The sequence below is a fragment of the Vanessa cardui genome, chromosome 21 (assembly GCF_905220365.1).
Source record: "Vanessa cardui chromosome 21, ilVanCard2.1, whole genome shotgun sequence".
In the NCBI taxonomy this organism is placed as follows: domain Eukaryota; kingdom Metazoa; phylum Arthropoda; class Insecta; order Lepidoptera; family Nymphalidae; genus Vanessa; species Vanessa cardui.
The window spans coordinates 4,543,399-4,566,763 of NC_061143.1; the positions used below are offsets into that span (position 1 = coordinate 4,543,399).

Consider the following 23,365-nt stretch of genomic DNA (forward strand, 5'->3'; position numbering starts at 1 on the left):
ACATATATTCCAGTAATTAGGGTTACATAAAATAATTAAAATTGTTTTGTAACCATTTTGTATATGTATGATGTTATTGTTGAAAAATAAATCAAAGATATGAAGTTTCATTAATATAAATAAGAAATACAATATCTTTAGACAAAGAACTTATAAACTTAAGGAATAGTAATGATGGCCGTAAAACTTGTATAGCTTGATCCTTTACCTCTTTGGCCAAAGATATTGACGTTACAAAATGTCGGAATAACCTTAGTGGTTGAACTATTATTACTTACGTTATTTTGCTGTATCGACTTACTAAAAAAATGAATGTTGTATTTAAAGTTGAAGAAAATAGGTCAAATTTAAAGACATCACATGAAAGCGGAAAACTGACTCCACTCAATTTAGATATTTTTTTACCTTGGATTTGCCTGCAATTTTTTATTCCTATAACCGTTACTAGACGATGCAAACAAGGTTTACATTTAATTTTTTTGTTATTAGTGTTTTGATTTGCATTATATTATATATATTATTTTACAGAAGATTATACGCCACATGGCTCGAAAAGAAGTTCAACCAGAACAAATTCAAAAGAATCAAAAATGATGGTAGAATCTAGTGATATAATGAACGGTTCGAATAATAGCTTTGTCTTAGCTTTAAATCAAAACAACATCCCTGTTACTACTTACTATAATTATAAGGGACAATTGGTGGAGATAGCTATTGAAAATTGTTCCTTTAAAATAAATAGCAAAATTATTAAGGCTATTAATCTAATTTTGCCTTTTCACACAACGTTGTACAGTCTTAAAATAAGACGGAGTGGACTTACACATGCGGTGCTTTATGAAATAAGTAAACTTCTTCCCCACTCAAATATCACGGACGTTTGTTTAGATGATAATTATTTACCAGAAGGAAATTATTATTTATTATTAGAAAAACTTAATAGTGTTCGAAATCTTTCGTTGAGAAGGTGTCGTATTAACGAAGAAGTGTGTAAACGAATCGTTAATTTGTTAAATTTTGCATATCCAGCTTCTAAGACACTTCTTACTTTAGATTTAGCTTCGAATTATATTAACGATGTAGGCGCTAAGTATATCGGTATGATGTTGAGACAAAACCGTACATTATTATATTTAAACGTATCTGATAATAAAATTACCGATGTTGGTGCAAATTATATTCTGGCCCCTCTCATTTCATTTACTTTAACTAAAGCCGAAAAAAATGCAAAATGTTTTAATCGATTTAAACATTTTACCGAGAGAGTAGAAGTATATAATAGATGTAAGGATACAATCCTCAACCAAATGAAAGAGGAGGAAGATAAAGAAAACCAAAAGTACAAGAGAAGATTTACAAAGTTAAGCCGAGAACAGGATATGGAAAAAATTAAGAAAATTATTGTTCATTTTGAAGATTCGTCGATAAATCAACAAGCAGAGAAGATGACTACAGAAATAGTTGGTGAATTTAAGAATGTGTTTAATAATCAAAATGTTGTACGTAAAAACGGACAAACGTATGATATTGGTAATTTTAGGTTATGCTACCTTAATATCGCTTATAATAATTTAGGATATTTGTCAGTTCGAAAAATATACGATATATTAAAATATCAAAACAAAATAAAAAAACCAGCTGAGTGTACGGGACTACTAAAAATCGTTTTAGATGGAAATAATATACCTGAATCGTGCGATAAACTTAATGCTATTGAACATTTTTTGAAGGCGGTGATAACAGAAAACATACCAGTTGCTGAATCACATAAAGCCAGCCACAGAAAAAAAAGAGAAAAATTTACATAAGGGTTTACGTTCATTAAAACAATTTTTAAATAGTTAATTTTAATATTAATTGTAATTCACATTTTCTAATATAAGATGAATGTTGGTACATTAAATTTAGTTTAGGTCAAAACAGCTTAGTTATAAACGATAAGTATAACAGATGTTTCGGTAATTAGTCTTTAATCAATCATCTACTAAAACGAACTACCTAAAAGTTCTAGTCTACTAAAATTTAACATGATTTCTCATTATTATTTCTTTAGTAGCTTATAAATTAAGTAACCTTATGTTCTATAATTCATATTAGCGTATAAATTAAGTATTATTGAATTATTAACCGACTTCAAAAAAAGGTTGTCAATGCGACTGTATTTTGTTTCTTTTTTTATGTTTGTTAAGTCCGAACTCAAATGAGTGATTTTTGATGATTTATGTTTATTTTGACGTTAAAATAAATTGACGTTTAAACAAATTCAATATATTTAAACAACCAAGGAAAGCGGTTTTTAGTTATAATTTTAGAATAAGTATCAAAGTTAATTTTCTTTCGTGTTATTTGTTATAGGCGTAATTGTTACTATTTTTTATACGCAGCCATTAGTTTGCTTTAATTTAAGAGTTATTGTATTAAACTTTAAGTTATATTAAAAATATATAATCAAACGTAATTCTTTTAATTAATCTAAATTCTTAACACTATCTTGATATACGATCTTGGAACTATATATCTATACATAAAAATAGTTAAGTAAAGAGTATTTTAAATTTTTTCAATATATCTTGTATAATAATAACACCCAAATAAGCAATAGTTAAAGAAGTACATAGTTATATAGAAGAGATAAGAAAAATAGACAGATAAGAAGATAAATGTTCCCTAAAACTGGGTGTTATTGCAAATTTTTCAATTTAAGATATATAACGTAAGAATGTCCCGTGGGTGAGAATTTTATTTTCTCTGGTGTTTTTCGTGTCTTGATACTATTTTATTATTTATTTCCACTATCTAAATATAGTGGGCATAGATTTACTATTATTTTACGTAGAAGAGTTTATTGTGCCCTGCTGCAGTGCGGATTGGTCGATACGGTACCTACACACGTGGCAGAATATTCTTCAACAACGATGACATCCTCAATAATTAATTAATTTGTAATTAATGAATACTTGAGAATTTAGTGCTGCTTACTCGGGTACAAATCCAAGTCAATTTGTGGGTTTAGTTTGGATAGTTTTATCCAGAATTTATTTTGGCTGTATAAAGTTATGTATGAGTATCAATTCTTAATTTATGGATAGTAATTTGTCTTTCAAGAATGTAATAAATATTATTTGAAATATTAAGAGTGTTTTTTTGTTTAAACAATTGTGGGTTAACCCTTGTAGTATGAGATACGATGTAATTACATATGATAAACATAATTATAACAACGCCTGACTACCTTATTGAGCTGTCGGCGACGTTTTTCCTATATGACTGATATTCTGGACTGATGCTCGATTTTTATGAATAACAAACCTTGGAATTTGTTAATGAAAGTTAATATAGTATTGGCAAATGAATAAGCTATGCACTCATTTGTGATTATCATTTTACATGAATATGACAAATGTTGAGTATATATGAATTTCTTTTAGCGTATTTTAGATTAGCCTTAAATATCTACCTAATACATACTTACTTTGCTCCGTGGTGCTTCTATACACTATACGACCAAAATATTTATATATTAATAAAAGTTCTGTAAGTGAACACCTCACCGAACTCATTGCAAATAGCTTAACCAACTTTTACTTGATGGTAGGGCTTTGTGCAAGCTCGTCTGGGTAGGTACCATTATGATATTTTGGTTGAAACCCTGGGTCATTTTAAAATAATTACAATACCTATGTAATTATTTTAAAATGATCTGATATCTTTCCTCAATTTTAATATTAGTATATATTGCTATAAAGTCACATTTAATTGCTAACTAAGGTAAGAGAGCTTGGAAGAAGGCAAAATTTACACTTCCATGCTTTGCTAAGCCGTAGTCCTGTTACTAATAAAAATAAATAGACAAAGTCTGTGTTCACGGACATGCTTATCTCCTACATTATATTTGTAATAGTGAAATTAAAATGCAATAGTTCTCATAAGAGTTAATTACATACTATTGTGAGAAAGAGAGAAAGGCTCAGGATGAGATTTGGTTAAGATATAATTGTCATTCGTTGAAAAAATTTTTAAGTGAATATTAAAGATTATAAAAACATTTTTTTTTCTAGGGTCTTATGCTTTTTCACAAAAATCTCTTTGGCATCAAAATCTTTACTTTTGTTTATTGTCATTGTTATATTTTTTGCCATCTTTTTGACAAGGTTGATTTATTTTGAAAATGAAAATACTTTATTTCTAGTATTTTTATTTATTTATTATTCGGTTTCTTAATATTTTATTTTATTCTTTTTTATGTTTTATATATAAACTTATTTATTAATTTTATATAAAATATGAAATCTCCGAAATCGACGAAGAGCTTGCGATCAATCAGGTCGGCTCGGTCTGGTAAATCTGAAAATATTATTCACGACGATGTCGGCGACTTGGATAATATGCTAGTCATCGCATGCGCTAAGTTTAATTGTCCATATGCAGTAAGTGTGAAAAAGGAAATAAGACAAGGTTTGCTATCATTATTATATATTTAATCCCATATTAAGAATGCTTGATTTTTTAACATGAAATGATCTTATGGTGCGAAAAAGTTTCAAAGTTACAGCTTATTATAATCGAAAGGTTATTTTGGAAGCCCTAATCGAATTGAGGACACTTATTAAGAGTGTTTTTTTATTTGTCATAATTATTTTTTAATTGCATTGTGTCTAGTTTTATTTTTCGATAATGAATACACAATTTGAATTCATAATATCAATTAACGTATTCAATAAAATTAAAAAAAAGGTATGAATTTTGTAAAAATGTAGTTTTAAATGTAATTTTAGACGATTATTACAAGGCATTGAAGCAGGCGGACACTAAAGTTAAGTCTAAAAGAATCAGTTTGATGCCGGAACACAGGGTACCGGAATCAACCGTTGACGTTCCTGCAAATTCGGATCAAGCTGCATCCGTGGCTCCATCTGTGTCTTACACAAATAACATAACTACAACATTCATATATGATAATTACAATACTTTAACAGAAATTAAAATAACGAAAGTGTCACAAGTACCGGTTATTCTGCTAAAGATAATCGGCTTATTAGTACCATACTACAAGAATTTAGTACGATTAAGTATTACCAACTGTGGAATCGATATGTACACTATACACGAATTGGGAAAAATGGTTAATGTGTCAACAATTACAGAAATATGTCTTGACGGATCACCTTTAGCAAGCGACGATTATAGTATGTTATTGAGAAGCAGTCTCAGGTATCTCTCATTATGCAGATGTAAGGTAAATGATGAGGCTTGCGAAATAATCGCTTCGAAGCTACACCACGCGGCCGCTGCTGATAATTTATTGCTTTTAAATCTATCCTCAAACCACATAACAGATGAGGGAGTGAAATATTTCGGATGTGCGTTGAGAACTAATAGACATTTGCGGTATTTAAATTTGGCCGACAACCACATCAACGACGACGGTGCCTCTTACTTATTTGACGTGTTAATTGAATTTCCTCTAACAAGTGACGAAATATTAAATATGCGTCAAAAGCGATTAGATTATTTTAAATATAGAAATACTCTGTATAAAAAATACTTAGATAAATATTGTAAAGGATCGTTTGATCAAATCAGTCAAAGTACTTCGTCGAAAAGAAAGAAAACATCAACTACAACGTTAAAAAGTAAATCTAGTGCTAGAAAAGAAAAGGAGAGACCAAGCAGTGTAATTGAAGAATTTGTTAAAACAAAGGCCGAAATGATGCTTGCCGAAATATTAGGACCTTTACAATATCCATTTCTTCCGCACTCTATAAAGAAAATTGATGGTTATATATACAGCTTCGGCAATATGACGCTTGCTTCACTAAATTTGGCATATAACAATTTATCGTATATATCAATTAAAAAATTATATAAAGTTATACTTTATCAAAATTCGGTAAGAAATATAACACAGGGTGGCCTTGTTAAGGTTGTAGTTGACGGTAACAATCTGCCTACAAGTTGCATGGAAATGGCAGACATAAATGAATTAATGACAAAAATGATTGGACAACTTAGTAAGAACGTAGACTTACTTCCTCGGAGGAGTCGAGCTATGAAATAGAGAGAGTAAGATGTTTATTTTAAATAAAAATATATAAATATGTTGCTCGAAATATATTTCTTTATTTAGCTTTTTGTTTTATTTACAAAATGAAATGCTTTATTAATACTTTACATACTAAATCGTAATAAAACTATAATGAAACTCTATTAATCAAAATATATGTATGTTTGTACTTTACGAACACTTACTTTTGCAACAAAATTCTACATTTATGAGAATTTAAAATATACATTACAATGTAGTCCAAAAATATAGTAATACTTTTAAATGTACAGTTTTATATAAAGAGGTAAAGATAGTTTCATACATATTATACAGACTAAGCGATTCAGATTTTTTACACCAACATTCACATTTGTCAACGTTTTCTCTTAAAGGTTCAAACATGCATTATTAAATATTAAAAGTGGCATTTTGGAAACTTAAACTAACGAATAAATCTAAGTTTTTCAGTATTAAGATCCAATATACGGAGCATTCAGTTTCTAGGTGGGAGGTATTCTCTGTTAGGTTGAGGGCTTGGATAATTAATATCGCTTGGTCCTTGAGGTCTACCAGTACCAGATGGGAAGCTTGGTCCAGAAGGTTTTCCTGACGGATAACCTTGGTTACCTGCTCCAGGGTAGCTTGTTGTGCTTTGAGATCCAGGATAGTTCGCTGAGCTCGGACCTTGCGATCCCTGAGTGGGATAAGTTCCTGGGTACGAGCCAGAGCCTTGTTGTCCTGTAGGGCCACTAGGGTACGAGCCTGGGCTGCTAGGGTAAGACCCGGGTTTTTGTGATCCTGGTCCGCTAGGGTAATAGCCTGGTTGTTGTGATCCGGTGCCACTGGGGTATGAACCAGGGCGTTGGGACCCAGGGCCGCTAGGACGAGTTCCTGGTTGTTGTGCTCCAGGGCTGTACGAACCCGGTTGCTGACCGCCAGGACCGCTAGGATAAGAACCGGGCCGTTGCGCACCAGGGCTTCCGGGGTATGAGCCCGGTTGTTGTGTTCCAGGACCACTAGGATAAGACCCAGGCCTTTGCGGACCAGGGCTTCCGGGATATGAGCTCGGTTGTTGACCGCTTGGATAATAGCCTGGCTGTTGTGGTCCTTGACTGCTAGGATAGGAACCTGGTGATTGAGTACCAGGGCCACTAGGACGAGCTCCAGGTTGTTGAGCACCAGGGCCACTAGGATAAGATCCCGGATAACTTGGTTTTTGAGATCCCTGAGTTCCGGGAAAACCAGCTGATGGGCGTTGTGAACCTGTACCACCAGGGTACCCAGATACTGGTCCTTGCGGACCTGAGTTGCCTGGATAGCCTGCTGACGGACCTTGTGGTCCAGTACTGCCTGGATAAGAACCTTGAGGTCCTGTGATTCCTGGATAGTTTGTTGATGGGCCTTGTGGTCCAGAACTGCCAGGATAAGATCCTTGAGGGCCTTGAGGAATTCCACCATGAGATCCCATTATGGAATAATCATATAGATTTGCGTTCAGTCCGTAAAAACTGGGAGCAGAGTTACAGTCAAATTGATTCCACCAGACGCAGACGAAAAACTCTTGAGAAAATATTGTTCCGTTGGGACATAGAAAGTCGTAAGTTATATTATTGGCACAAACATGGAATACTTGGCATCGAGCTTCGACGTCTGCGTAATATCCTGGATAAGATTGAGCGTCACACCTGAACGATGTTTCGGGGACGACTGAGAGTATAGGATAATCTCTATCCGGTTCACCGGGTATAGCTGAATAATCTCCACCTTCAGAACCACTGTTATCATCTATGCCGAAATTGGGAGTGTCTGGTGAGCCAGGTCTAAAACCGGGTGAACCTGGTCCAAATCCCGGACTTCCGGTATTTTGTCCTTGACCTGGGTAGTTCTGTCCTGGATAATTCGAACCTTGACCTGGGTAGTTTTGTCCGGGATAGTTTGAACCTTGCCCTGGGTAGTTTTGTCCAGGATAATTTGATCCCTGTCCTGGAACACCAGAAGGACCCGTTGGTCCGCCTGGACTTTGTCCTGGATAAGACTGACCGGGATAGTTAGTTGATGGCCGATTGTAGTCTTGATTATTTGAAGGGTAGCCAGAAGGTCCAGATGGATAACTTGGTGTTGTGCCCGAACCGACTCCTGGGTATCCATTTTGTTGTGGCGTGTTTGGGTATGATGGAGAGGTTTGTGTACCAGGATATCCGCTTGTGGGTCCTGGTTGATAGCCGGGGCCACTTGGCGTCGAGGGGTTGTATGGTTTATTCGGTTTGTTATATTCATATCCACTTTGAGCGACTGCTATCGACAGTAACACTGAAAAAAGAGGTTTTATTATAAATAAGGTGATTAACTCAAAGTGCTTAAAGGAATTATGAGGCATATTTAATTCATATATTATGCAATAGGTACGCGGCACAATTATTGTGTTAAAGTATTATAAAAAGTATATTCCCAGAAGGAATAATTTGGGCGACGTAGTACCTATGTCATTTAGATGGATAAACTGTTATTCATAAAAAGTGGTTATCACAAATAAATGCTGTGTTGTGTTTTTTTTTTGTTGAGACAAATAAACTGAAAACACACATCGACTCGCCTGCCAAAGTCTGTAAGGTAATTAATTATCCATTGCAGCATCTGTTTATGTACAGTAAAATAATTTAAAAGTGCGTAATATTTCAAGGTCTGCTTAAGGTCAATTGCAAAGTTGTTAGAAAATGCTTAGGCCGATTTCAACATAAGTTAAATGGACTAAGTATTTATTAACGTTTTATCTAATTTCCTCCCCTTGGCACAATGGACGCAGATGACATCGCGTGGGACCGGCCGGCTTCGGCGCTTGCGCAAGCCACGTATAATGGGGAAATTGTTGTAATCGTAATGAACGTCTTTCGGTAACCGCCCAGTACCTAGTTATCATATGACATTCATGGAAACGCAACAATTTTACAAAAAAAAAAAATATAAAAACTTTTTTGATTTTTTTTTAATCATATAAAAACTATTTTTATTTGTAAACTTATTTCTAATTCTGGCGGAAACAGTTATCGTCATCGATATAATATAAAATGAATAATATCAAAGGTGAATCCTTTGATATTATTAGGTATGATAATATGAGTATCATTAAAATTAATGAAATATTCGATGGATACTCGTTTCAATTTAAGTTGTATTATGTTGACTAAAATAATTGGTGACTGAATATTCCTACATCATAGTAATATTTGATAGTTATTATTAAATGTTCCAAATCTAGGCAAAGGCCTTAAACTTATCACATTAAGAATTTTCAACTTAATTACTTTATTGCACGTTGACGGGTCATCAATAGTTTTTTTCAATTTGAAATAAAATACACGAACATAATTAAAATTTTCGTAGTATAAATTCAATTTATAGTTTACATATTATTGTCGATTTTTTTTAAATTGGTGTTTCATCTAAATACTTTTATTTACATAACTTCTACACAGTAAAGTATGAGTTAATAGTTTACAATGACATTCCTTCAGTACTGGTTTTATTTAGCAAGACTACCTATATATATAAATGAAATTTAAATTAAAAATCGTAAAATTATGATGCCATGGAATCTACTTGATAAGAATCGTAGATAGAGAATATCAGAGTGACAATTTTTACACAAGTAATACAATTTAAACTCGCTGTGTCATAGAAATAAATAATATTTAAATGGCCTAATAATTTCGGCACACGAAGTTTAACTCAGTATTGAAAATAAATACACCTAGAACCTTTTAAATATAATTATTAATCTAGAATACGTTACGAAATGAATAACAGTGAAAATTAACCTTATTTATTTAAAAGTTAGGAGTTTTACTAATTTTATTAGAACCTGCAATTATTATTCAAAATCGGTAAATTTGTTTAATTATGGTATTTTTTCATGACCATAATACATCATACATCCAAAGTCAAACGAGCTATTAGGTTATGCATTATGTTTAAAATTGACATATCGACGTTGAAACTTTACCTTTGACCTGTACATCCTTTTTTTTTTAAATAAAGCTACATTCACACGATACCAAAATGACACGATTCATAATTGTTTCGTATATTTGCTTGCAAGTAAATAGAGTTAGAATAGGGAAGTCCTAAGTTCTCACGTAGAGGATACTCGTGCTGTGAGCTCACGATATAGAACAATGCACTAGGAAGCATAAGAACTGTATAAATCTGGTCCACATTTATTTCTGACTGGAAAATGATTTGACCGTATTCTAGAGAAACTTGAGCGTCTGTTTAAGCTAATTGAAATAATTCTTAAGACGAATGGTTATTGTTACTTGAATTATTATACAACTTATTTCTCATTGATAAGTCTGTGTATGTGTATCATTAATAAAATTACATTTGTGCTTATATATCTTTATAACCAACTTTTCTAGAGATTCTACGTAACGTAATTAATAATTTTTGACAATTATTAATAATAGAGTTTTGGATGGAAATTTAATAAGAAGAACGGTATCAAAAGCGAGTTACGGTTACAGTTACGGATGGAGCGCACAGCAATCAAAAGATTATTCCATTTTTTTCGTTAAAACTGTAATGTTATTTTCCAGTTTTTATTGCTATAATCCCAAATAATCGAAAAAATAGTCAGATTAACGCAAACATTATCGTTAAGTCATTTTCCTATTCTATAAACGATTCAGTTCCGGTTCGATAAAAATTGGATTGTAGTATTGGAGTATTATATAGGGATCGTATCGTAAACGATATATATTTGACTAAAATTTTTCCTTAGTAGTTCCTTACGATTAAGCTGAGATTATTTTTTGTGAGGAATCGTCGAAGAAAATCTGAAACGTATTCATCTCTATAATATAGAACAAAATCTCCGGATTTTTTCGCTTTCGTACTTCTATTTACTTTTCTTGCAATAATATTCCACGCGCTCTACTTGCCTATTATTATATAATGTGTTGATATAGTAATCAATAGATGCAATTTAAATCCATTACTAAAGGTTTTATTCAAAACAGTCGGCAATGCACAAAAGATTGTAAAACGCTTCGTTCATTTGCGTTTGCGTATTTTATTTGTTAGTTCATTTTCAAAAAGCGTGAACGTCGATATTTCTTAAGGCTACCGTTTGTTTAGAACATATAATATCCACTCGTAGCTAATGTTATACTCGTTGTATATATTATTTACGTTGTCTGAAAGCATTAATACACAAATAATTATTTTATTTTTTGTTATAAATAATCTTAACTCAATATTACAGTAACATATTGGTATCCTAATTAGAAATCACCAGAAGTTCGGAAAAGAATATATGATAGCGAAATTTTAACTAATTTTAAAACCGTATATTTGAAGATAGTCTGATAAACCATATAACAATTTTTAAAAAAGTCCCTATATATTTATATTTTCGGACGAAATGATCGATTTTTTAGAACTTTGGGCGTTTTCTGGATTCATATTACATTGCTTAACAAAAAGGGCTACCTAAGTACCTATGTAAGTCGAGTGACAGGTGTAATACTAGAATGTAACGTTACACTGTGTTATTTAGCTAACTGAAGATAGTGTTATAACGAAAATGTTGCTATATATGTAACAGTATCAATCATATTTATCAAGTAATCGATACGTAGTGATATTTTTAGATTAGATATTTATTAACCTGAGATTTAAGCTATATTATACGAAAGTAGTAGAATTACTTAAATGTCCTTAATAATTAAATTAAGAATTTACCTTTATATAAAGTTAGTTAGTTATAAGGGATCATAAGCATTTAGTCGTCCGATTAAATGTTTGTAATAACGATCAATTGATCGTTAGCTTTAATTACTAAGATGACGAACGTTAGCTATTGGTGTATTTATAAAATCTATAACAATAGAAGATTTTGATTGGGTGTTTGAGATTGACGATTAAGGTGCAATTGAAAAATTATAAGTATATATTAAAAAGTTGATTATTTTGTACAAAAATGATTATATTTCGGAATTGTTTTAACTATACGCAAAATACTATTTTTACTTTGTTCACTTAGTTGTACTTTAGAGTACAGTACGTTTCCCCAATTTTATGTATGATACAATTTTTCCCTGGATTTCTGGTAGTAGCAGTGGATTTTATAGATGACTTGTGCAGTATTGAATGGATAAATACCTAACCTACCTAAAGGCAGAATGTTTTTACATTCTCCCTTTAGGTCGAGGGTTTGGTTGGGTTTATTTTACAACTACAGAGCTGAGATGGCCCAGTGGTGCCTTTTAATTGTTGATTGTGGGTTCAAACCTAGGCAAGCAACACTGACATTGCATGTGCTTAATTTGTGTTTGTAATTCGTGCTCGGTGGTAAAGGAAAACATCGTGAGGTTGCATGTGTCTAATCTCAATAAATTCTACCAACCCGCATTGAAGCAGCGTGGTGTAATATGCTCCATACATCCTCTTCAAAAGGACAGGAGACCTTTTCCCAGCAGTGAGATATTTACAGGCTCTTATAAAATTTCAATCTAATCCTTGATGCTGTTTGATATTGAACCCGTGACTATATGTTTAAGTACTAAGGTTCCTACTATTGAGATTTGTCACCAGTTTTCTAAATAAATAAATAATTTTAAGCGTAGACTTAGTACTTACAATGTAAGGCAGTTGTAATATTTAAATATTACATAATTATACTAACAATTCCCCTTATTAACTTTTACACAACAGCTTGAAAATCACTTAGATTGAAAGATTACAACAAACAAACGAACTTCATTTAAGTTGGAACTTTAAAGCAAAAGTACAATTTGCGAGATTTTTTTGCCAAATGAAGATTAAAATCACAATGAATTAGTAAGTACATTTAGTTCAGGGTTACGTTGCCAAATTAAGGAGGTAACATTTAACGATACAAAATTAAACTTGATCACCTCTTTTTAATTTAAGTATACAGCTTGGAGACACTACCACCAAGTAACGATATTTTTTCCTTTATGATCACAAATTGGATATTTCCCGGCTTTGAACTCATAAGCGCGTGTTCATTGGTCGATTTACAATCTTAACAAACGACGATAGTGAATAGAAGTTTACTTTTGTTGGATATGAAAGAAGATAGAAAGGTGCAGTTATGTTTATCACACATTTAATTGCCAATTATGTTATGTAAATACATAAAGAGAATGCGTCCAGTGACCTGCATCCCAAAGCATAGATCTTTGAAGACACTAGTTGATAATAATCTATTCTAATTTGCTATATCGTCTGTATTAACTACGAAAACGGTGGTAGTGTTTAAATATTTACGATTCAAAAATGCTTCATTGTGAATATTACTTGTATAAAATACATATGATTTGATTTAATTTCATAAATGCGAAAGTAACTCTATCTTTGCTTCTTCAAGCTTATAAAGCTGAACCGATTTAAATAAAATTTGGTATAGTTTGAGTAAAATAAATAAATAAAGGTAAAGTAAATAATAGTTTGAGTCCCAGGGAAGGACACGGCTACTTTTCTGAATTTATGCCACGAGAGGATAAGGTACTGTGAAGGTTGTGTGCTATGGAGTAAACTGTTATAAATTTCGCGCAGCGAAAATCGCTGCAAGAGCGGGTTTGATCATTTGTACATAGATGTTACAAATGAAAAAAAAAATCGCTTCACACGTGTAGACATGATAAGGATTCTGTTTAATCATTCAATCTTTAGAGAATAATTGTTCGCACTTCATTAAGAACTTTAATAGTTTTATTGCAATTCTTAAAAATTCATTCTCATGTATAAAGTTGTCATTTTCTGAATTGAGTTTATCAGGTTAACATAAAGTCGATACCGGTTCTGACTTTCTTGTCAAGCATTATTTCAGGATCTATCAAACGGAAAATTAGAAAATTATATTTATATAGTTTACTTTTCATTTATATATAAAAAAATAAGTTATCAAAATCATAGAAGGAATGCGTAATAATTAAAGAAAAATAAAGAGATAAGTAAAGAAAACAAAACTCTGTAATTTTAGGGAATAAAGCAGTCAGTATATCACATAGAATGGGAGGATTGATTATGAGAAATATTCATGTTTTTTTATAATTTTACTTTAAGGGATGTCACAAAAATGTGTTTATAATCCCTAACTCTTACTTTAACCGGAAACCTAATACAAAATCCAATGGTAGTCTGAATGGTACTCTAGCACCACATACAAAGTTTGAAATGAAATTTTAACTCGTTTAAGTATCTTTTATCTATTCTATCATGATGTAAGCTATTTGGAACTATGTATTTTAGGCAGTAATATTGTTGTGAAGTGTCATATTTAACTTTTTTTTAATACTTACTGCAAAACGTTGACAAACGTAGCATGTTGTTGGTGTCGCTTGGAAACCCTAAACTAAATCTGTAAAAAAAAAACATATGAATTAACGTTAAAAAAAACAAAAATCAAATCGCAGCTGAACTGAACCTCTCAGTAATAAAACTATCAATTAAATGAAATACCTACACGATAATCATTTAAAAATAAAAAATATTGATAAATAATTCACAAAAATAATATAACTTCGAATATATTGAAACGAACTTAATGATAGCGATACCTTTAGATTGCATAAACGAAAAATCTTCCGGAAAACTTATTTCCCTTTTAATTATAATTTATTTTATATATAAATAGACATTATTGTCTATTTAATAATTGCATAAAATTTGAAATACGAATTAAATAATGCCCTCGGAGTGCACTAAGCAAACGTGACCATTAGTTTTTATAGCGATCCATTCATATACTGTAAGGATTCTTTGTAACTTGTAAATCTCTAAAGAACATCATCATTCATATCTATGAAAAGCTAATAGAATATTCCTCGTAAAAGACGTAATTTGTGCAAATGATTAGTATTTAAAAAATATATCAATAAAATAATCTCTGTCTCCATAGAGATTTCCTGTTTTTAAATATATAAGATATTTAAAGTGACCTACACTGTTTCATTTATTGAATTTATATTACTGGACGATATACGTAATGGAATGGTGTCCTTGGAATGGAAAAAAACAAAAGGCACGTCAGATCAAAAGATGATGATTTAAGAATACTTAAATTAATTAACTTTATTATATCTAGACTTAATATTATATATTTATAGGTTATTTATGTTTATTTTGGTGAGCGAGTAAAAGCTTTTGGTATTATCATTATAGTATATATATATACTGTTAAATTAAGTCTAAAAATTATAGCTGAATGATTCTCTATAATATTAAAGTCACAGGTGTAGTACTGTCCGCTAAATTGTAACACGTTTAACTAGAGGGTAAAATAAGTACCTAGGTATCAAGAAAATAATTTAAAAAAAAATTGCACAAAAATATATTTGAAATATTGCTTCTTGAATATTACTTAAATATATGCACTATGTCGTTCATAAGTAAATTAAAAAATAAATGTTCTCGCTACTATTGACATCCGTTCTTGGAGTATTCCAATGCTATAAAATTAAGTGCTATACAAAAAAGACAGCTACATAATGGTAGGTTTTTGTCACTTAATTGGTTCACATTATAATTAGAAAAGAAAAGTAGTGGAAATCATCAATTACCATTATTGGATTGATTTGAGATGTATTTGTTGGATCTTTGTGTAGAATACGGATTTCCTAAGAAAAACTTTTCAATTAAATTGTTTATTTTTGCTACTTCTACTAACTATGTGGATGAAGGTTGTAATTGTTTTATTCTCTACATGGTTACTCCTTTAGACTAAATTAATTTCATAATTTGAGTAATAAAGACAATTTATTGTATCAATAAATTTAACGGTACCTATTAAATATATTAACAATGAGAGTTCCTTTTTTTTAAAGGATATTACTTATTTTAATATATTTACCGTTCGTTTACGTAAAATCTATATTATCTTTTAATTTAAAAATATAAGCATTTTTGGTCCGTATGCAATTTAAAAAATAAACGGATTAGGGCGGACGGATTATTTCGCCTAACAAATTTCGCATAAAAAAATCATTTATTTCATTTTAAACTGTAGTTAAATTCACACAAATTTAAATTATCTAAATATTTTTATAAGATTATAATTTAAAATTAAGAAAATATTTAAAAAAAAACCAATAATAAAATCACTTAAAATTCACATAACACACGTATTTTAGGCCTTATGCGTATTTTTTTACCACACAATATTTAAACTTAACTTTTTTAATATTTGGAACACATTTTAAACTCACCGTACGTACGAAGCGCGAGCGAGTCTGCGCAACTGTACCTTAGTATCATTACACGCGCTTATATGTCTTTGCAATAGTCACCACCACCTCGAAGGGATGGATGGCACTTGAAATAAATGTAAGCGATTTTGCAAAATAACTGGGTCAGGTACCTTATGCTTTGTACGTGGCTTAAGCATATAATTATTAACAGATGAACCGAGGTACATCTTAAACTTTAGTTATTATACATTGAGATAATAAATTAAGCTAGACTTTACATTTATCAGCTTGCTCAATATGGAGAACGCTTTACAAACAATTCAGTTTATTCATGATTAAAATCCCTTATTTTTAGTATCACAATTATTTAATATAACATATTTTAATAGTTGACAGATAAATTATGTGATGTGCGCTTGAAATTTATTTAAATGTATGTAATACTTGTTACAGCAATTCTATTATTATTATCTTTTAAATAAAACGTCTTTTCTCAGAGGAAGAGGAGGTTTTGATTCAATATATACATGCTGTTACTTTACTAAAAGTAATTAAATCAATACTAATACTCTAAATGTTAAAGTAACTCTGTATGTCGCTCTTTGACGACCAAACCGCTGAATTTGATGAGATTTCGTATGAAGCAACCTCCAAGAAAGGAAAGGGTACTTTCTTTGAATGACACATGACAACCAACACGTAAAACGAGAGCGAAGTCGCGGGCCTCAACTAGTAAATTATTAAAAACTTATGTTGCTTATATATTACGATATATGTATAACAATTTGTAAACATATTGTAAAACATTCCACAAGCGATCATATTCCTATTACAAGATTATTGAAACTGTGGATTTGACTTGGTTCAATCATAGAGTCATACATCAACTTTAAGCGTCAGAAAGTATTGAAAGTGTCTGCAATACACATTGCAAGAAAGCTATAAATAAAAATTCATTTGACATATGGCTTACGAAACAAAATGCTCTTGTTGCAGTATCGTGCCATCTTTATTTTATGTGACATTGGCAAAACTTAGCCTATTGGGTAGATTACCTATATTTAATTGTAGACAACGTCTAGTTTTGTCCATCACTACATAGTATAAAATAAAGTCGCTTTCTCTGTCCCTATATCCCTATATATGCTTTAATCTTTAAAACCACGCAACGGATTTTGATGTGGTTTGTTTTAATAGATAGAGTGATTTTAGTGGAAGGTTTTTGTATATAATATATGGACAATATAGCTAAGAAACACTGATAATTTTAGATGTTTGTAATGTGATGTCATAAATAAACAAATTCTGTAGTATATTTAGTATCAGCATTGTACCCGTTTGAGCCGAGGCGGGTCGCTAGTAAAATATAAGTAGCATTTAGGAGATCAATAATTAGAAGTGATCTCTCCACTCGTGTGGGATTCACTTTACACCGGCTTGTACCTTTAATGAAACATATAAGCCTGATAATTACAGGCATCAAAGATATCAAAGTTACATGCGCAAATATAATAAGAGATCGTTTTTTACATCTTGCAGTGTATGCATTCAGTGTCAAAGGTTACCGATTGATATTTGCTACGTATAATCATCTGACAGACAAAAACAAAAGTTTTTTTTTATTTATTCGTATATTTTTTAAAGATATCGATATTTAAATCGATATTTTCTTTAAGTATATTTCTATTTAGATTTAATAATATACATATTAGATTATCTCAATAAATACTTATGAGCAAACAATTTCAAAATAATCTATAATAATAGTATCGATATATTACATAAGCTGGAGCACAGTTTCAAGCGACAATCATTTCTGATGTTTCATTTTAGATATGTCATCCATTCAAATCGATGTAGACATCAGACCTTTTTTTTCAAAAGACTTATACGATATTTGCCTATGTAAAACAAAAAAAATGTAGATATCTGTCATCTGTCAGAAGATTGACATGTACATTAATTCCAATATTTCATAATTTATTTATTTCATTTTAACATGAAAATTACAAAAGTAAGAAGTAAGAAGTTCTGAGTTCTTAATAAACCTGCCAATTAGATAATTGGCATAATAGTTATACAATTCAGTGGTGCGTCTGCGCAGCCCAATGAACGATGACAATCGATTGTAGATCTGTTGCAGATTTGATAATTATTTACGATTGCATTATTGTATCAAAGACATTTGGAATTTATGATATAAAGATGCATTACGATGAACTGAAAATTAACAAAAAAAGTTATTACAATATGTTTCGAATAACAATTTGTTTAAAGTAGAAATAGTAAAAATTATAAATTAATATACAGCTTTGAAACAAAATATATAATAAGGGTTGTCAAAATTAATTTGTTCTATAAAAGAACAAGTAAATTATATAACTTATCGTTTTACTGGGATGTGTTTGAAAGTGTTTTGGCGTTGCAGTATAATATATACATAATATATACGTATGTCCACACACGAGTTTATATGTTTTTGACTGCGATATGTTGTTTTTTTTTTTATTTTTGTCTTAGAGGAGCTTCTATTGTATTAACTTTTTAATGTTACGACTCTGTTAAAAACACGCAAAAGTGTCCTCAATTTTTTTTAATACAGTTGTTGGAAGTACATACAAAACAGTATGTCATTTGACTATTCTTATTTTAATTTATATTTCGTAATAAAATTATTTGTTTTTCGTGATACACTCTGAGCATTGAGACGGGCTGATTTCAAAATATATTCAGTAATCAACGTAACAAAATCACGATACATTCGTTCCAAATACAATGTACATCCTTTATAATCGTTATACATAAAACGTGAATAGTTGTGTGTCTGTTTAGACAAGAACATATTTTTTAAAGCTATAAAAAAAATCTATACTAATGAGTTTTTTTTAAAAAAAAGGTCAAGCTTAAATGTTTAAAACAATATACATAAATCTTATACCAAAAAAAGCTACGAAATGTAGACTTTTAGATTTAGTGTAATAATACTATTAAATAATATTGTCATTTACGGTTAATTCTCCTTAATACCGGAGCTAAAAGTTCTATAGCCTTATAAATATATTCCTCAATAAAATCCTTAACAGTTTCAACAACGGTGACATTCTCAAGGCACTAGCCAATCGCGAGAGGCTTAATATAATGTTTATCATTTTACATTTCCCTCACTATTGTAATACGAAACTGCAAATCCGATACGACCAGTGACAGTTCAAGCGCCAGTGCTCTCCGCTCGTAAGGATAAACACTCACAAATTCCAGGCTTCGGGGGCTACTGATAAAGATTATTGAGATTTTTTCCTATAATAATTTATAGAATCTGAGTAGAATCTCAGGAGCTGTGAATATCAATCTAAAAGACTATCAATTCAATTGACTTTTGTTTTGAACTGATAAATTTTCCTGACTGATAAAAGTTTTTTTTTAAACGTTTTACTTAATAGATAAAATATTCTACTTTGATTGCTACTTCTATGAGCTTGTGTACGAAATCACACTGTTTTGACTAGATCTTCTAAAAAAAAACCTTTTCATAGGCTAAATGTCCACGAACGCTTAGACGTTTTTATACATACCATATAACATATGTATTACCTATCATAGGTACTGTACTGTATTTTTATGGCATAGGTAGGCGGACTGGCAAATGGGTCACCTGATGACAAGTAGTCACCACTGCCAAAATACATTGGCACCGCTAAAAATATTAGTCATTCCTCATATCAGCAATACGCCTGCAATCATGGGAACTAAGATGTTATGTCCTTTGTGCCTGTACTTATATTTGTTCATTCACCGTTCAAACACGAAGAAGATTGATCGGTAATATTAATCTTCCACAAAAAGTATTTTTTCAATCAGAGTCAAAGTTCACCAATAGTTGACAACTGATTAGGAGGCGGATCATATTTATGAGCTCACGGCGAATTGAAATTGAACTAACCTTAGAACACAAGCTTCAAATAAAAATAAACCGTATATCATGTATTTAAAGTATATATTTGATTGTATATTATATGATTTGTATATTTAATCGTGGCAACTAAATAGGGTAATCGTAAATCTTAGGTAAATGAGCGATGATTGAAACTGTATGTCAACGTGGAGTTCTGCACGACATCATGTAATATATCTTGAACATTGATCTTCTTAACACCTTTTAATATACAATCATGAATAGGAATAAATATTTCTATATGTATGTTATTGTCTTAGTAAGAAACGTGGGTTTATAGCTACATACAGACTCTTTCTGACATCCTTTATTAGTTTTTTATTTACTTAAGAATTTTGAACATTAAGTCATTTTTCGTCCGTCCGTTTCAATAATAAAATTCCGCAGACATTTTTAACTTTGCCGTTTCTTGCCGGTTCTTCTCAGTAGAATCTACTTTCTGAACCGGTGGCAGCTTCACTTAATTGTAAAATGACGATTCAAAAGTGCTTGTAAAAGCCCACTTGAATAAAGTTTATTTTGATTTTGATTAAATATGAATTAAAGATAGTTACTGTATAAACCTTGACCGTGTGAAATGGTAGCAAGAATGCTAGCAGCATTTCCCCTTTGAATCGATTCTCTGTCAATCCGATCCTCTGGGGAAGAAACGAACCAGCCCAGAGGAGGTCTTGTAAGTGTTTTGACAGAACATGGGTCAAAAAGTAATTTGACATAGGACACGAAAATCCAAATGTCAATATAAATGTCATCCTTTGATTATTTAGTTACCTAACTATAATTACTGTTTCGGCTTTGACAATCTGCTCAAGGTCTAAAGTTGGCCAAAAAAAATAATTCTTGGGCATTATATCAATGATAAATGTAAAGTATAATGACATTCGTGGGTCGAGCTTAGCTCTCACGCAGACTAATGTTGACTCGTTTTTTTTAATGTTTTTTTTGACACTCTATCTAGACTTATCATTAAAAATCTCGGCGCCATTTGATATTCGAAAACTGGTAATGTAATTAATTAATTCAATTTCAAGTTAATTGTGTTTTTTTAATTTCTCTTTTAAAATAAGCCGGCAGTATTAACTTATTGACGATGACGTTTCACAGCTCTGTGAGATACATAATATTACTTCTTCTCTAGTTCTCATAGTATGGAAAACGTGTGGGTATATGTATATAATCAATCATTCTCAATGGCTATTTAATGTTGACAAAGAGAATATGTACATTAATAAATTAAAATTGGGTTATATGGCAAAATAACGGACCAATACAGCTCAACAATATTAAAGTTTGATCTGAAATGTACTTTGATCGAATTTGATCATCACCGATATTTTATGGCTGAATATCGAGCAATAATCGATAGAATATTACTCGAGTAAATATAAAATTTTCCCTCAACCATGATGTTGCCAGGTACAAAAAGTAAAATGCGTTATTAATATACCCTCATCAGCTCTTTATTGTTTTTTTTTTAATGAATCTTTATTTTATTTCTTGCCAATTAGTATTATGTAAACTTTTAAAATTAATTAGTTGCATATATATTAATTATTAAGTTTCAAGTTTAATTTAAATTTATTCCTTTATCTACTATTAAATACATTATTTTACTTGTAGTGAAAGTTTCGTTATAAAATATCATTAAAAGTCTATCAAGTGTATATTCTTAATGAATTTTTATTTATTAACACATTATGTATTTTTATGAAGTGGCAAATTGTTGCGGGAATTTTATTATAGACGCGAACGTCTTGTCCCATAAAATAAACATTAACTTTACGAATTAGAAAACTTTGTGTTATGTGTGTGCTTATACAATCATAGTTTATATTGAAGCTTTTTTTGTGGATTTATTTCAGTACGCCTTTGATATTTCCAAATGAACAAAAAATATATAGGTACAAAAATTTGGTAATTAGGTTATTAGGCTTTTTTACTCAATGCATATGTATTTATACACGGTACATATACCAAACTAACATTTTTTACAATTTTTGTCAGTCTGTCTGTCTGTTTGTTCCGCTAGTCTCTGGAACGGCTGGACCGATTTTGACGGGACTTTCACTGGCAGATAACTGATATAATAGGGGGTAACTTAGACTGCAAAACTTTTTTTTTTGTTAAATTCAAACACATAAAAGGTCACGGGCACAGGTAGTTTTTCATATATTTTTTTAGTACAAATAAATGTTAGTTAGTTTTTGTTATATACTACTAGAAACGTTTATCATTCCTCAAATTACCAATGTGCCACCAGCCTAGGGGACTAAGATGTTATGTTTCATATGACTGTATAGTAGTTATATTGACTTACTCACCCTTCAAACACAACAATGCTGTTGTATGGGGCGGTAGAATAAATGATAGAATGGTAGCTTCACTTAATTGTAAAATGACGATTCAAAAGTGCTTATAAAAGCCTACTTGAATAAAGTTTATTTTGATTTTGATTTTGATACTATCGCATAGTGATATTTTTTAACTTAAGCTATTTATTAAAATTAAGTATTATCGATTATCGTATATATCGATATTAAGTAACCGACAAAAAAATTTAATAATAACTGGTTTAAGCTCGTTTTATAATTACCTAAAACTGCAATTATTTTATTTGAAATATTTAAAATTTTATCGAAAACAAAATTCAAAATAATTAAAAAGTTGAAACATCAATATTACTACTTTTACGTTTTATGTAACCAAGCTCTAACAAGTCATAAATACTTGCTACTTCTTCGTCGTGAATCTTCGATACTTTTATGTATCGTGTTAAATAAACACGAATAATGGAAGATGTTCTAATGATCATGTACTTATCTATATATTTCTTTGTTTTGGTTACAACGTAAATAACCATGATTTGGAAAATATATTATAAACTAATATGTGATATAAGTGGACTACTTCAACCAAAGGAATCTTTGTAAAATATCATTAATTCCATGAAGTATGTAGAATAGCTATGGATGATTGTACAGGATTCTCAGTTAGCATGTCTTGATTTGGCTCATTCAAGGAGGCTGGAGAAAGTTTACATGTCTTTTAGAGGGACAGTTAACAGTCCTCGGCTCCCAATCAAGTTCTACGACGAATATTTTTACACATTAACACATACATACACATACTTGCAGAAGAAAACTACTACCAATCAGC

At 30.8% G+C, this 23,365-nt stretch overlaps 2 protein-coding genes across 2 annotated transcripts; one reads left to right on the plus strand and one right to left on the minus strand.

Annotated features, from left to right (window-relative positions):
* The first annotated feature begins 4,255 nt into the window (after window positions 1–4,255).
* Window positions 4,256–6,058, plus strand: LOC124539085 (leucine-rich repeat-containing protein 71-like). Its single transcript, XM_047116408.1, has 2 exons — window positions 4,256–4,455; window positions 4,776–6,058. Exons 1-2 carry the CDS (start codon window positions 4,284–4,286, stop codon window positions 6,056–6,058), a joined length of 1,455 nt encoding a protein of 484 aa, XP_046972364.1. The 5' UTR covers window positions 4,256–4,283.
* Window positions 6,059–6,232: 174 nt separating this feature from the next.
* Window positions 6,233–16,342, minus strand: LOC124539047 (collagen alpha-1(IV) chain-like). Its single transcript, XM_047116370.1, has 3 exons — window positions 16,276–16,342; window positions 14,371–14,429; window positions 6,233–8,356 (listed from the first exon to the last, which is right to left on the minus strand). The coding sequence occupies exons 2-3, from the start codon at window positions 14,393–14,395 to the stop codon at window positions 6,540–6,542; spliced, it is 1,842 nt and encodes a 613-aa protein (XP_046972326.1). The 5' UTR covers window positions 14,396–14,429; window positions 16,276–16,342; the 3' UTR covers window positions 6,233–6,539.
* Window positions 16,343–23,365: the final 7,023 nt, after the last annotated feature.